At 38.9% G+C, this 15,933-nt stretch overlaps 1 protein-coding gene across 1 annotated transcript; it reads right to left on the bottom strand.

Annotated features, from left to right (window-relative positions):
• Nucleotides 1–265: 265 nt before the first annotated feature.
• Nucleotides 266–12,764, bottom strand: mmp19 (matrix metallopeptidase 19; the record flags this gene model as incomplete). The annotated part of the gene is made up of 9 exons (XM_084102004.1): nt 266–499; nt 2,138–2,265; nt 8,325–8,489; nt 8,634–8,762; nt 8,847–9,092; nt 10,365–10,574; nt 11,260–11,393; nt 11,612–11,703; nt 12,666–12,764. The coding sequence occupies 9 exons, from the start codon at nt 12,762–12,764 to the stop codon at nt 266–268; spliced, it is 1,437 nt and encodes a 478-aa protein (XP_083958130.1).
• Nucleotides 12,765–15,933: the final 3,169 nt, after the last annotated feature.

A 15,933-nucleotide genomic window follows, 5' to 3' on the forward strand; every position in this document is an offset into this window, starting at 1 on the left:
TGTGCATGATGCATAATGTAGATGCTTAAATGAATTCAACTCTCTTAGTGTATTCTCAATGTAACTGTAGCTTTAACAGACTTCATGCTGACCAAAAGAACTTCAGTATTCAGTATCTTGTGTCTTCATCAAAGAAATGAAAGCATCAGACAGAAATGATAGTTAAAGCTACACTATCTAACTTTTTTTGATAATAAATAACAAAATGTTATTAACACTTTAGCTTTGAACGTTCAGTGAGTTTAAAGGCACACGGCGGGGCAGATTAGCTGCATCTCATCCAGCGAACGCGCTTGCTGAGTGGATATCCAGAATCAGCAGAGAGTTGTTCATTCACGCGCCAGTACCTGTCGTCCTTGAAGAAATACATCTTCCCATTGGTCCATGTGAAAGCTGCATCGGGATTTGATGGGATGCCAGTAAACAGACGGGAAATGGGTTTGGGATAAATGCTGAGGTCATTATAAACCATCTCATCCCACTGCCAATAGCCTGAGCCCTGAAAATCAAAATTTGGGAAATCAAATTTTGACATACAGTATAAGAAATCATTGTACTATGAAACATACTATAAGTTTTAGAATTCAAAACTTTACGAATGAATATATATATATAATAAAATATAATACTGTATAATATTATATAATATAATATAATATATGCGTATCGAGCGCAATGGGAAACCTAAAATGACAAATGGGACACCCTACTTGGACTTAAAGGGATGGTTCACCCAAAAATAGAAAAATTACCCCATGATTTACTCACCCTCAAGTCATCCTAGGTGTATATGACATTCTTCTTTCAGACAGTTATATAAAAAAATGTCCTGGCTCTTCCCAGCTTTATAATGGCAGCGATCGGCTGTATATGTTTTGAAGTCCATCAAAGTGCATCCATCCATGATAAAAGTAAATCCACACGGCTCATGGGGGTTAATAAAGGCCTTCTGAAGTGAAGCGATGCGTTTGTGTAAGAAAAATATCCATATTTAAAACTTTATCAACTAAAATAATTAGCTTCCGGGAGACGGCCGTACGCATCGATTTACGGCGGAAGAGTAACACTTGACCTGACGCACAACGTAATGACGAACTCAGAAGCGAAGTCTAAAACGACAATTCTTAAAGAGAAATGTCGGAGGAGGCTGAGTTTGTTGCCCAGCTCTGTGTGTTTGAACCGCCAGAGGAGTCAAAGCTTACGCCACTCCTACATCCTACGTCAATCATGCTGTATTTTTCTTACACAAACACATCGCTTCACTTCAGAAGGCCTTTATTAACCCGCCAGAGCTGTGTGGATTTACTTTTATCATGGATGGATGCTTTTTTATGGACTTCAAAACAGAAACAGCCATTCACTGCCATTATAAAGCTTGGAAGAGCCAGGACATTTTCTAATATAACTCCGATTGTGTTCGTCTGAAAGAATAATGTAATTTACACCTAGGATGACTTGAGGGTGAGTAAATCATGGGTAAATTTAATTTTTGGGTGAACTATCCTTTTAACAGACACGTGCATGCAGCGGCCATCCACAAAACGTGAAGTGTGCCATTTGGGACAGGACCCAACTATAAAGTCTTTGATAATAATAGCTATATACTGTATATGCAGTCTCTTTTTTTCTGTAGCCACTCCAAAGTCCGAAGTCGTTTGAACCTTTCTGGATCCGCCATCAAATTGATAAGTTTATATCAAGTGCAGTGAGAAAAGGCTATAAAGCTCCACCTCCAACATCCTCACACGCAATATAGCCTAATAGCCTTTTTTTTAACCCAAAAAAGTTACGGACTGCAGCTTTAATGAAGCACATTTAAAAGACCTGAACCGGAAGCGATGCAAGCAACCTGTTTTACAGAATACGGAAGTTTGTTGCACATAACCCCCGTTTGCTAAGAAATATTGTTGAAATTGGTAAATGATTTGAGACACAGCATAAGTTCAGTTCATGCAAGGTGATGATTTGAATCAGGTGTGTAAATAAGACTAGACAAAATGGTGTCCTCATGAATGGAGCTGAGCTAAACAGAAAACAACCATCAACAAAAAGAGCTTTTTGAGGACTTATGAATTCATCATGATTTATTTTCTGTTAAGCATAGGTTGTGTATAATAATGTTAAAATCTCACTATACCTTAAAGAAGAAAATTTTCTTGTTCTTCTCATAGTACAATGCAGCGTTGATGTTGGCAGGGATTCTTTTTAGTGGTTTGGGGTATCGATAGTCAAGGCGGTAATTTGTGAACCTCCAGACTTTTTCACCTGAGAAAGAGAGGTGGATAGAAGAAAATACTTCAGTTAAGTACTGGCATAAATTATCCAATGAACGTGTGTATGAAAGCTGCAGTTGTGCATCAGATCAGGCAAGTTGCAAGTAAAATGTTTTTTAAGAAATATTCAGAGTCTGGTACAATTTAAGCTCAATCAACAGCACTTGTGGCCTAATGTTACTGGGTTTACCACACAAATCATTTGACCAATTACTTGACCCTCCACTTCCCCCCCAAAAAAGTAGTGATGCGTTCATTAACAATTCACAGTCCGTTTTTTTTTTCTCCATGGATTTCGCTCACACCAAACTTGTTTTCATGTTTCAACCTGTGACGTAAAACACATCAGTAATACCCCACTCGTGATTATTTAAGCTTTTACGTGTTTTGAAAAATGCGTTTGTTAACAAGTGTTTAAACGGGACTACAGAGATTGCCGAACAGATAAACTCATCTACTCACTAGTCGCTTTCAAAGCCTTATAGTATCATCGTGCTCTTGCCAATTATTCCAACTCAAACTTTCTGACTTGTAGATGTTAAAATAAAGAGAAAGTGAGTTGTGGGAAGCTTAGTGATGGTGACATTAAAGTCATGCGACCGTGGTGCAGCCTTTTACTTCTGGCAGGTTTTTATTGTTGTTTTTGTTTTTTAGCTTTTACTTCTGCCGATTGTTTTTAGGCTTTAAAATTAATTAAACTTGTTCATTTGTGAAGATACACACCATATTACTAATCTGGTAGAACTATTCCTTTGACCACTTTATTAATAATCTTACAAATCTGTCTCAACTCTACAGCATACCAACTTGACACTGCAACAGTAAGCATGGTTTCTGTCCTCTCTATCGCGCCCTGGTTTCTGTGTCTCCTCTATGGCTAAAGAGGCATCATGATATAACTAGCACAATCTCAAGAGGGCAACCAAGAACATGGAGCACAGGTGGAGGAATACCAAACTACAGTTCCCTTTCGAGAACGTTCAATTCGTATTGCGTAGCTATACGCAGTGGGAAAACTCCTTTTCTCGAGAATATTGAAGCCTTTAATTTAAAACTCTGCACAATGCAGAGCTGTCTAGCATGCTGATTGGCTGGGCTGCGGGAACTGCGGGAACCTATGGCGAAGCGGTGAGGAAGCGCGATCCTATCAGGACACTTCCCGCGTCGTGCGCACCGAAGCGCGCCACAAAATGGGCGTGGCTGCTGACTATATAAGCTGCCCATTTCGCCATAGGAATCAGATTTAATCTCCTTCAGCGATCTACGCGTCTTCGCTGACTTCTCCTTGAAACCTTCGCCGTCGACGAGCCCCGGCAGCGGAACGAGCGACTGCTTTGCAGAGAAGCGGACGGCGGCCTTCCTGCTTACAGCAACTCGGCGCGATCTTCTGATTCGCCGTTTCCCTGCAGCTATCCGGCGAGCACATATTCTTTTACGAGCTATCTCAAGTGCTTGCTGCGGCAGCACTTTAAAGAGCAAATTTTCTACGTGGCATGTGACTGCGTGGCATGCAGGGCCCCATTGCATGCCTCAGACGGCCACGATGAGTGTGCTTCATGCCTGGGCCGCAGACACGCTGAAGCTGCACTCATGCAAGGCAGCTGCTCTCACTGCGAGAGTTTGCCGCTTTCCTCTCTGCACTCGCGGCTAGCTCTCTTTATGTCGGAGAGCAACACCGCCCCTTGCGCCCTCCCGTTTCTTTCCCTCCTCAAGCCGCGGAGGAAGAAACGGCGGGGTCAGAGGATGCCTGAGCGTCTAGAAACGAGCGAGCCCGCGCTGGCCCCGTCCCCGTGTGCCTCGCTCTCTCCAGAGAGAGATTCCCCACCTGTCCTGTTCACAAAGACGGACCAGCGCCCCTTCCTCAAAGCGGCTGGCCTTGTCTCATTTGGGAGATCAGAGGAAGAGCATGATGACAGCTTATCCTTGGCTACATCAGAGATCGAGGAGTGGCCAGGCTCTGTCACGGACCCCGCCCCCCCGCCTCAGTCAGGTGGTGGCGGCGCCACCTGGACGAGTCTGGACCGGACCCCGCGACCTTCAGGGATCTGCACAGTACCACTGATCTTGCCCTGCGTGCCACGAAGACCACTGTCCAGGCTATAGGAAGAAGCATGGCCAGCTTAGTTGTGTTAGAGCACCATCTCTGGCTCAACCTGACTGAGATCAAGGATGGAGACAGGGCTGCCTTCTTGGACCTCGAGCGCTGGTCTCTTCGGCCCCGCGGTGAAGGGATTCTCTGAGCGCTTCACGGAGGCTCAGAAGTCGTCGCAGGCCATGCGACACCTTCTGCCAAAGCACTTCAGTTCGGCGTCGGGTCGCCCAAAGAAAGCGTCGACCCCACAGCCAGCTTAACCAACGCCGCCAGCGTCTCAGCCCCGCCCAGCACAGCCTGCTAAGCGCTTCCCGCTCCCGGATCGTCAGGGCCCCTAACCCAAGATTGTGTTGGACCCTGAGCCTTGGAAGCCCTCCTAGTCTACAGACAGGAGGGAAAAGGAAGGGGTTAAGTCCCGCCGCAGCCGGACTTGCTGAATTTATTTATTGTACCAAAAACCTCCAAACGCGAGACCATAGAATATATTCTGGGTTTTGATGGATGCACTTGTTTCTCGGCTATAACACTATCAAATACTGAAGAACGCAACATCTAGCAAACTGAGAAAGATGAACTGAAACACAGGACTATATATACAAGAGATAACGAGCAACTAAACAAGACACAGGTGAACATAATCAGAAATAATGTACACTAGTAGAAACAGTGGCTGCATCCGAAATCACGCAAGTTATTACTTCACGACCGCTAAAAAAAAAAAGTACTATATAGTATGAATGTGAGTAGTAATGACAGTAATGAATGTAATGATAGTAATGAATGTGAGTGATAATGACAACATTCACCATGTTGTCATTATCATGTAATGTGGCCTCATGGAATAGTAAAGTGTCCATCTTATGCACACTTCAGAATTTAGCTGGAAGAATCAGGTCATCTGGGAACTTTTACTTTTTTATTAGTACTGTGAATTCAGACATATTTCATTTGTCATATACAGTATATAGTAGGGAAGTATGCGATTTTGGATGCAGCCAGGAACAAAACACAGGATAAGAAAACGGAAACAATGTAAACAAAATGTAAACTAAGAGTCTATTATACATCAAAATACTAATCCTTAGACTCAACAGAAACAGAACACAAAAACACAGAGCACACACAAACAGATACTTTTAGTATTTAGCTCCTAAACTCTAAAATAGCCTTTCTAACAGTGTTTTGGGAGCAGACATTTCTGTTAGTTTAAATCTAAAGACCTAACTTTTTAACCAAGCATACACATAACTCATTCCCTTAATCCCTTTACACAAATCCTGGATTATTGTGCAAATTATTGCACTGCTTTAGAGCAGCAGAATAATAAAAGTGGAGTCAATCTGATCCAGTCTGTACCCAAGACAGATGTTTTCTTTATGACCAGCTCTGACCACAACACAGTCCTCTTCAACTTCAGCACAAACCCCAACAAACTGACTTCTGCTGGTCAAACTACATACTGCTTTTATCTATAGTATTTCTCATTTAAAGCCAGATACCATCCAATTTAATTATACCATAGCTTGAAATCAACTACCACATTATGATAGTCAACCCCCTGACCTCCATTGAGTTTTTTCTCCCAAGGTTGTTATTTTTCTCCACTACTACTCCGTAAAAAATGACTTTTTGAAGTTCATAAAGTTTTTTTTTTTTTTTTTAATCAGTCAATACATCATCAATCCTTTTTCCAAAACATGTTTTTGTCTTACCCTGATTCACTATGGTAAGCCTATTATAAATGTTTATATTTTAGACCTAGCAGGATGGTTTTCAAGGAAAATTGCGTACTTGCGTCACTCATCCGTGTGTGTCTCGTCATATCCATAAATAGAGAAAAGTTGCTCTGGCTATTTTGATGCGTGTCTGGTGTGGAAGTGGCAGAGGTTAGTTGTCACAACGAGCAAAAAGTGTTGACATGGAGCCGCTAAATCTCCAACCTCAGAGGAATCGCCCGTAAAAAAAAAAAAAAAAAAAAATGCATAAAGGTGTCACAATTATGTTCTGTTAGTTTAATTTTCATGGACTTTTAGTTTGGTTCTCTTCAGTCACCTGTTTTCTTTGTTCTAGTCTTCAGTCACCTATTTTCTTTGTTCTAGTTTCCCGCCAACAATCAGTTTCCACGGACACTCATTAATCATCACAGCTGGTTGTCATTATGTTTATCACCATTGTGTATTTAAGTTCCTTACTTCCTTTCCCTCATTGTCTGGTATTGTTTGTGCATAGCACACTGTTTCGTGTTGTTTGCTCTTTCTATGAATTACCTGCATTTGAGTTCTTTAATAAACATTGTTTTATTTGATACTTTTTCGTCTTCATCGGACTAGACGTGACAAGAGGAGAGAGTCTGCTGGCAAAAAGAGAACGCGACAGAGCTCGTAATAAAACGAGAATCAACATTGGCTTCGCTTTAGGTGATGGAGAGAACTGAGGGATTTGAAATGTTGTAAAATGACGTTTTTATTACTCAACAGGTGAGTGATGTATTTTATTGAACAAATAAATTGTCATGTAGCTCTCTAACAGAGTTGATTGTAAAGCATTATCTAGATTTCATTATGGTTGTTGTAGCGCTGTGCTGGAATTTATTTTCAAGGAAGAACTGTGTCTATTAATGGGTAAAGTTATGTCTCTTAAAGGTCCCGTATTATGCCCCTTTTCACAAGATGTAAAATAAGTCTCTGATGACCCAACAGATCATTTTTTACAGCATGTTTAAATTGTCATTTTTTGGGGCTCAGAAAAACGTGCTGTTTTAGTGTGTGCCCTTTAAATGCAAATAAGCTGCTGCTGGACGGCCCAGGGGGCGGAGCTTCATGAGCTCGCGCTCAGTCTCTCAGGACAATTTCATCTCACGGAATGATGATAATATCAGAAACTCTCAGTAACGGTGTTCATTTCGAGTCGGACAATAATGCCTACAGAGTCAGAGTGCTGTATAGAGATGGAACAGGTATAGTTTAGTAGTTTAATTACGGTTATTATAACGTATTTGTCATCTGCTTGTATGTATCTATTATTTATTAATAGCCTACAAGTCTGCTGTTTCGGACCAGGTCCGAATGATGATCAAACATATACATGATGAGTTTAATAAAGTTTATTGTACATCACACAAAAGATGAAGCGTCAGTTTTACTTCAGAAAATCACCGTAAGAGCTGAGTAAACACAGTAAGTTATAAGAAGTGTGCAAGTACATAAACGAATTTCGGTAGAGTTGAGGGAGCATTCTTGTGGGCGGAGGTTAGTCAAAAAACGGCTCTAGTGACGTCATTAAAGAAGGAAGTAGAGGGATATAGTCCAAACTAAAGTTTGAAACATGGTATCACGAAGAACGGGACCTTTAAGCTTACTAGTTAATGTTTTATGAACCGTAGGATAAAAATATTCATCCGCAAAGTCACGTAGAGCCAAAGCAAAAACCAGAAAAACCAAAACAATGTTCTTCTGCAAAATGCATGCAGTTTTGTTTTTTAACCTCTAGAGGGCCAAAAGTTACAAAACAAAAATTACTGGAGTACGTTTTACAATAAAATACTATTTTAGTTTTTGCACTTCAAAATTTCATGTTTCACTTTCAATGTATCACTTGGCATTTCTTTGTAATTGCAAAATTTACTAGCAATTTCTGAGGGAAAATTGTTTCCATACCAATTTTTTTTTTCAGTGTATCACCTGATAGAGTTTTGGTTCCTTGCCATTGTTGCCTTTAGTTAGTTACTATAAAGCACTACTGTATATAAATAAAATCAAGTTGACAAGTTTTAATTGTAAGGTGGGACTACAGCTGCCATATTGGGAATTCCCATTTCTCCCATTGGACCGTGGACTTTTGTGAGTAAAAAGCTCCTTCTGTATTACATTGATTATTATGGCTCCAATACAATTCCAACAATTTTCAATAAAACATTTTAAAAAGCATATAAAACACCACTTTAATGTAGAATGATCTACCTTTAAAGAAGTATGTCTTGTTGGTTCTTGGGGAATATACAGCTGCATTCAGGTTTCCTGGCAGCCCCTTCCATAGCAGACTTATTTTGACTGGAGAGTTATGGCCCATATCTGTTACCGTCCACACATAATCCCCACTAAACGCATACGTCTTGCGCCAGGGACCTAAGACAAATAATTACTGTTTTAAAACATTTTCTATAACATATTTCATTATATAATTCATTTTTGAACAAGCAGATCTACTGCATTTGATAAACTTGAATGAACTGAGGTCATGTGTACTGTTATACGGCATGGTATTCTCACCCAGCATTATAGCATCAAGTTTAGCATTGCATGGATCTGGCACATCCCTCCTGGGGAATGGGGCCATGGTAGTGGGATATGTTTTGTCATAGATATCATCAGCAGTAGTTGTACTGGAGATCTTTTTACCTGAATTCATGAGAGTAATTAGCCAAGACAGTTATATCCATTGGCAAACATTCATTTATTTAAAAATTCACTTGATTATCTCACCATATATGGCTTGGATTCCTCTGATATCATCAATGTGCAGTCTAAAATTAGCTTGGTAACCAGTGTAGTGCGCTGCCATAAGAGCACCACTGTACTGAGAATGACCCAAGCCAAGAGCGTGGCCGATCTCATGAGCCGCAACAATGCGCAGATTAGAACCATAATACTTCCCTTCAGTCCAGAATTCATCTTCATCAAAGTGAACTATTCCTGATGGAGGGGCTTCAGCATGGGCAAGAACATGGCCTAACAAAAGATTATTACGTAACACTTTAGAATAATGGTCCATAATTCTTTTTAAAACATTTTTTTATGCATTTGACAGACGCTTTTATCCAAAGCGACTTACATTGCATTTCAAGGTATACATTTTTTACATTCTTATCAGGGGCCGGTTTCACAAAGATAGACTTTGACTATGGCTTAGATATAGTAGATAGTCAGACTTCAGATAGACATCTAAATCAGACCGTTGCACAAAGCACTTAAGACTCTGACTATCTTAAGTAGGACCACACTGCAATGCATTCTGGGTAAAATAAGACACTTTTATCACAAAAAACATGGCGGATCGAGTAAGCGCATTCAATCGCTCAGTGCAGTTTACCCCAGCAGAAAATATGTGTTTGTTGGAGGAGTATAACAGTTACAAGGACATTTTACTTGGGAAATTTAGCGGAGAATGTAGTAACAAGAAGAAATGTTTAATTTGGAAAAAGATTGCTATGACAGTTAACAGCGTTAATCCGACCGTTGAGTGGAGCGTTAAAGACGTACAGAAAACATACAAAAACATGGTACAAGATGCCAAAAAAGAAATATTTGAGAGGAAATATCCAAAAACAGGAGGAGGACCCCAAGAGAAACTTAAAGACACCACTGAAATGGTGATGAACATATATGGTGGACGCCTATGTTCTGCTGCTGGTTGCCAAGGTACCATAGACCCAAGTTAGCCTGGGGGTAAAGTGTCTAATTTTTTTGGTCTAAATTAAGTCAGTCTTTATTTTTGTGAAACAGTCTAACTTGCATTATACTAGTCTATGAGCAAATTTTAGACTTGTCTAACACTATAGATTGGTCTAAAATAGCTTCGTGAAACCGGCCCCAGTTCTTGCTTTCCCTGGGAATCGAACCCATAACCTTGACGTTGTAAGCACCAACGCTCTACTGTTTGAGCTACAGGTCAGGAAGGCTTAATGCAGGACTAATATTAATAAAATGTAATCAAAAAAAAAAAAAAAATGATTTCATTAAAGCTAAATCCATAAAATGACCCCATGATGGGTTTGAAAGCTTCTATATATGAAGCGCCTGACAGAAGCCTTTAAGATTCTATATGGAATGTTTTCTTCGTGACCAGATGGTGTCTAACATTAGATATTATTGAATTGTAAAACGCCATGACAGGAGTAAAATATATAAAACACTATTTAATTGTATCATGTTCCATTATGTTTTGTAATATATCATTTTTAATATTATATTAATACGATTCATTTGGTGAGATTTACTTACCAGGACCATCAAAAGGTGAAGGACAGCCATCTCTCTTGTGAAATGAGATTCTAATATCAGCAAGCCCAGAGCTGACCTCTTTAAAGCTGAGTGGGGTGACCTCACTCCAGTAGTTAAAGGCTGAGCGTATGGCTGTCTGTGTCGCGCTTTTCCCCATATCTGGTGTGTGGCTGTAAATCCGATATGTCAAGTCTTTCTTTTGCCAAAATCCTACGAAATAAGAAAGACAAACCAAAAACCCAAACAGCTGTTTTCTCCATGTAAAGGGCAAAGTTGATTACTTTGGTTATGCCTATACCATTCAATTCTATCCTTTACTGCATCAATTATAAATGACCATATTAAATTGTTTATTATTGTTTTTCACATTTGAGCTTCAGCAATAACCAGCGAGGTTCATTCTCGTGTTACGCAGCACGTTTGAGCTTCTGCAAGAACCAGTGAGGTTTGTTTGGTGGAGCTGGTTCATGTTCGCTGATCAATGTAATGTGAATAAAAGCCTAAATTAAGTCTAATAATAACTGGCCCACATTGCACCCAGAATTAAATTTAAGGTGTTGACGCTGGCTTTCAGGACTGTCACTGGAACAGCACAACTCATTCTTACAAGTGTACAATCTGTTGTAACTTATGTGAGTATAACATATGAATCATCGTACTCTTCAAAGTTATAAACACAAATAGGCAAGTATTATAATAATAATGTGAAATGTTGTTTTGTATCAATATTCATGATACAAGATGATACAACATATTATAAGGCATTGTGCATGCATCGCAGTGCATTAAGATGACCCTTTCTTATGAATAGAAAGGGTTTATAGAAAATGTTACTGATTTAGTAATAAAGGAGGTTGACTGTATGATTAAACAATCTGGAAGTATAGGCACCCACCACCAAATCGCCTGTATTTGAAAGACTTTTGGTTGAAGGGGTCCTCAACACCACAGCGCGGCTGCCTCATTTTAAGAAGAGTAGCTCTGTCGAGACTTCCAGTGACTGACAGCCCTGACACCCTCTGAAAGAGACTTTCACAAAGACGACACGACACAACAGAGATTACAATGTGAGTGTGCTCCACAAGAATTCTTATAAAATTAGGATGAAGTCGATAGTAAACTGTAGTAAAATCAGGTATTTGAGCATGCATATTTAAAAAATAAAAATAAATAAATAAATAAATATATATATATAGAGAGAGAGAGAGAGAGAGAGAGAGAGAGAGATATGACAACATTGATTTTACCTAACAGCCACTTTCATATCCCACTCACTGGAATCTTTCTGAGCTTCCGGGTTCAGTGGAGTATCTAGATATCCAAACCGCCTCAGGTATATCTATGAAATGTGAAAATATATGCAGTCTAACAAAAAACTCCCCCATTAATCATTAATGAACGTTATGAATGTTAAAATATTAAAGATGTATTGTCAAAACCAGCAAACTGTGGCTAATCATTTTAAGTCAGAAGTTCTGCTTCAAATCCTTTTGTTTAATTATAATTTTTCTCCAAACTAAACTTCTAATATTATCATATTTTTGTGATAGCAGTTAACACAAGTGATGGATACAAAAAACCACACTGAAATACATTCAAAAGCAATTTGCACAGTTAATTACAATAAAAAGTTAATTAATAATTACAATTTCAACCAAAAGAATAGTTTGAGATTTTTTGTTGTTGTTGATGTTTCAATCTACAATAAGTAATCTACAATCTAGAATAATATTAATAAAAAATCTAGTTTAAAAACCATGTGCTAAAAACATGAATATGTCTATAAAAAATAAAAATAAAGACATGCTCATCAAGGCATATATAAATTACATTTTAATAGTATTAATAGATAGAATTCATATAATTCTGAAACTTGACCCAAATGCTTCTGAAGAGTTTGGCCAAAAATATATTACGACTGTCTCAACAACTTCCCGTAATCTTTAAGATTTATTCAGGATTCCTGTTTTTTTTTTTTTTTTTAAGTCTGTATGATTTTAGCGTTGTCTGGCTGTTTGATTCATGTAAAAGTATAACTCTTTACTTATTTAACGATACTTTAAAGTATTTCAAAAGTACATTTATAACACAGCATTCATCCAACGCAAATGCTTTCTTTTTTTTAATCCTTATTTAGACCTGTATTTATTAATGTAACGACATATTTGAAATTCTTGTTGTTGTTGTTGTTGTTGTTTGAGTTAAATAAGAGTTAACAATAGGATGGTATTTTCCGATATTTAAATGTGTTGCCTAAGGACCTAAAACCTTAAAAAAACATTTAAATCAGGTATTTGTTACCTGTGCCTCAGTGAACTCTCGTTTTCTGCTCGTCTCAGTAGATGACCATACACGTAGAACAGCAGTCAGAAATATTGTATATTGCAACCAGTGTGCCATAATCCCAGTCTGCAAAGAGCTCCAGTGGTGTCGAAAGATGAAGTAATGTGTGGAGCTGAATGGAGTTGAGTCAAGCGCGCGCAGTGGCGTCCTCACCGTCCTGTGGTTTTACTGTAAATCGAGCGCAGAGCGAGTGAAGAAGAGATGATGCACTTTCTCCTGCTCCAACTAACACCAACATTCTCATGCGAAACTTAGTTTTAAAAATTCTTGGAATCGTTGCCACAAATTTGTAAAGAATTCCTTGATTCAGTACTTGTATTGGTATTCAGTTATAATTTTTGAACATAATTTCAGCTATTGACAACATGTCATGTTAGCTTAATGTTTACATGGTACAATCAACCCTGTTGAAACACAGAACAACTTACTGATGTATCATGTCTTATGCAATTACTTATAGCTTGCATCACTGAAAAGTTAGGCTATATATAACTTCATAAAAATTCCCTTATGCATTTGTATTCTAATCAGTTGTTAATTTTAACCTTTAATAACAATAATACTGTACTGTGTATTCTGTTTTGGTTTGGTTCTGTTCTGTTTCTGTTTGCCTGTGTTCTTCGTCCTTGTTAATTGACCCAGTGGCTGTGTCCGAAATCGACCCCCTACACACTCATTCACTATTCCCTACATTGGTCCACTGATATAGTTCCCTTGAAGGAGTGAATGAAAGTGAGTGAGTGAATTAGGGCAATGATAGCACCGGAAGGGCTGCCACTTTTGCATAGTTTGTGTTTGCTGTTTTATAGTTATTAAAAACTTCAAACTGGCAGCTCCAGTAGTAAGATGAAAAGATTTGTCTTGAACTCTGTCATGAAATTAAACAATTAATAATCAATTACAAAGGAATTTGTACATGTATGATATTACGTTTTAACCACTTTGGATGTGCGGCTTGAACAAAGGACGGATGGATGATTCAGCTGTACGCACCATCTTCTGGTCATACGCGGGAATTCATGCGACTCTCACAGTGCATTATGGGTATTCTCTAGCCATTGAGCGTACATTAGTAAACTAGTTATTGCGATGCATTGTGGGATTGAATGAGAACACTCGATAATGTCCACCACGACAAAGGGCTGTCTTTAGTGCCCTATTTAAGGGTATAGTGGGCAATTTCTGACACAGAAACTGAGTGTGTCAGTTTGTTTCCATTGTTACTGATTTGTTTCACCTGCATTTCATTTAGCTCTTTGTTTGCACTGTGTACATATAGCCCTCAGTTTGTTCAGTCATATGTCTTGTGTTGTCTAAGCTGCCACATGTTTTCTAGTGATCATCTTTGTTGTGATTGTGCTTCCTCATTAACTTTGAAACCGGAAGAAGCATTGAGAAGACTTAACCCTCCCATCTAATTATTTTTAATTTACTTCTTATATTTGTCTTTTTATGACAGACCACACTAAAACCAACTTAAAACCTACCCTTACGCCTAAAAACCCTTTCAATCGGAAACCTACATACAACAGATCAGGTTTCTGGGGTGGAACGGGGATGGGGAGTCGCAAGCTGCGTCTCATTTTGAAGGCTTCGCCCTCCGGAGATCGCATTTAGGCTACATACGTCATAAAGGAAAGGAAGTTATTCCTAGTGAAGCATACATTGTTGTAATTTCTTAATGACTTTGGAATGTAGTGGTCAATTACGTATATGCAGCCTACAAATGTGACCTCCGGAGGACGCAGCCTTCGAAATGAGACGCAGCTACAAGCTGACGTGTTGGACACAGGCGTGGCTTCTGACGGGGTCGGATGTCCAGCGCAGGATGCAGAAAGCCTTACTTGATTGATTTCTGCCATGGTGCAAGATGGGAACTGAGCCCTGCCCCCTACTGTTCAATAGAAGACATTACTCAAGCTGTTGGAGTGAGCTTGCCACAATGATTTTGAGTCATGAGTCACATGATTTTGAGTTTAATAGTTAAAGTGTTTGAGTTGTGTAATTAAAAAATACAAAAGACACTAAAAAAAATATTGAGTTTCTCTGTGTAATTATTTTTTAAATATATTTTGAAGTGCCTTGGAACGCGAAGCTTTGTATGATGCGTTGACATAATTTCCACTGAAACAGGAAGCTAAGGTGGGATATATTGAATGCCTCCCCCCTTTCAAATAGCCAATAGCGTTTAGTTTACCTCACAGACTGCAAATTGTACTTGAAAGCACCATGGAATCGAATCCGAGCGTCCGAATGTACAGATGGAAAGCGGAATAAAACTCGAGCGATTGAGCAACCGAACACACATCTCCAACCAATGACGTGTCAACGGTCGCTTTGGCCACGTGGTATTTATAGCATAGAGGGCGGAGCTTTAGATTCTAGAGAGCATTTGATTGGACAGAAGCTGAAGTCTGCGGTGATGTCATAAAAATCTGTGATCCATTTTAGTGGAAGTGAGGGACTGTAAGTTTTGAATGCTTATATCTCCTAAATGCGAATTTTGTCATTGTATTGGAGCACACTAGCTTATTCATAACCTTAAGGCTAACATATTCATACTAAAAGCTAAAAAATAATAGTTTTGATTTCAGGGGGCCTTTAATGCCAAAAACATTAACAAACAAACAAACATTAGGGAACAAACTCTAAGTCACATTAACTGAAAATATTCGAGTAGACTGTAATCAAAAGGTACATGTAGCATATAATCCAAATATTAAAACTCTAAAAACATATGATTCTCAAGCTCATCAACAGCCAGTTACCTTATTTTTATTTATTAATTTAGTTAGTTTGTTAGTTCACTCGATGGTGCTATTTTATGGATGGTAACTGACTGTAATATTATTACTGAAATCTTGTTAGTAATTAGTTACTTGTTACTGCAAAAAGTACTATTACTGTAACGCATTACTGCCCATCACTGCTGAAAAGGCAGGAAATTTCAGCAAATGCTGTTGAACGCCAAAGCAAAGAGGATTTTGTTGAAGTCTGTCCACATGTTAAGACTGTGTTGACCATGGAAAGCTTCATGCTCTGCCAATGTAAAAGGTTACGTCCACTTATTTATTTAGTTTCATTCAGGCAAAGAGTGACTGACCATTAACCCTCAACTCATTTGTTTGACTTGAGCTTTAAGGCAGTCATTTCAATGAAAACCATCAGAGACTTTCGGTCCTGGATTGGGAGTTGTCATATTAGGAACCACGTATTCTCAAAACCT

The sequence above is a fragment of the Abramis brama genome (assembly GCF_963993115.1).
Source record: "Abramis brama genome assembly, chromosome: 23".
Lineage (NCBI taxonomy): Eukaryota > Metazoa > Chordata > Actinopteri > Cypriniformes > Leuciscidae > Abramis > Abramis brama.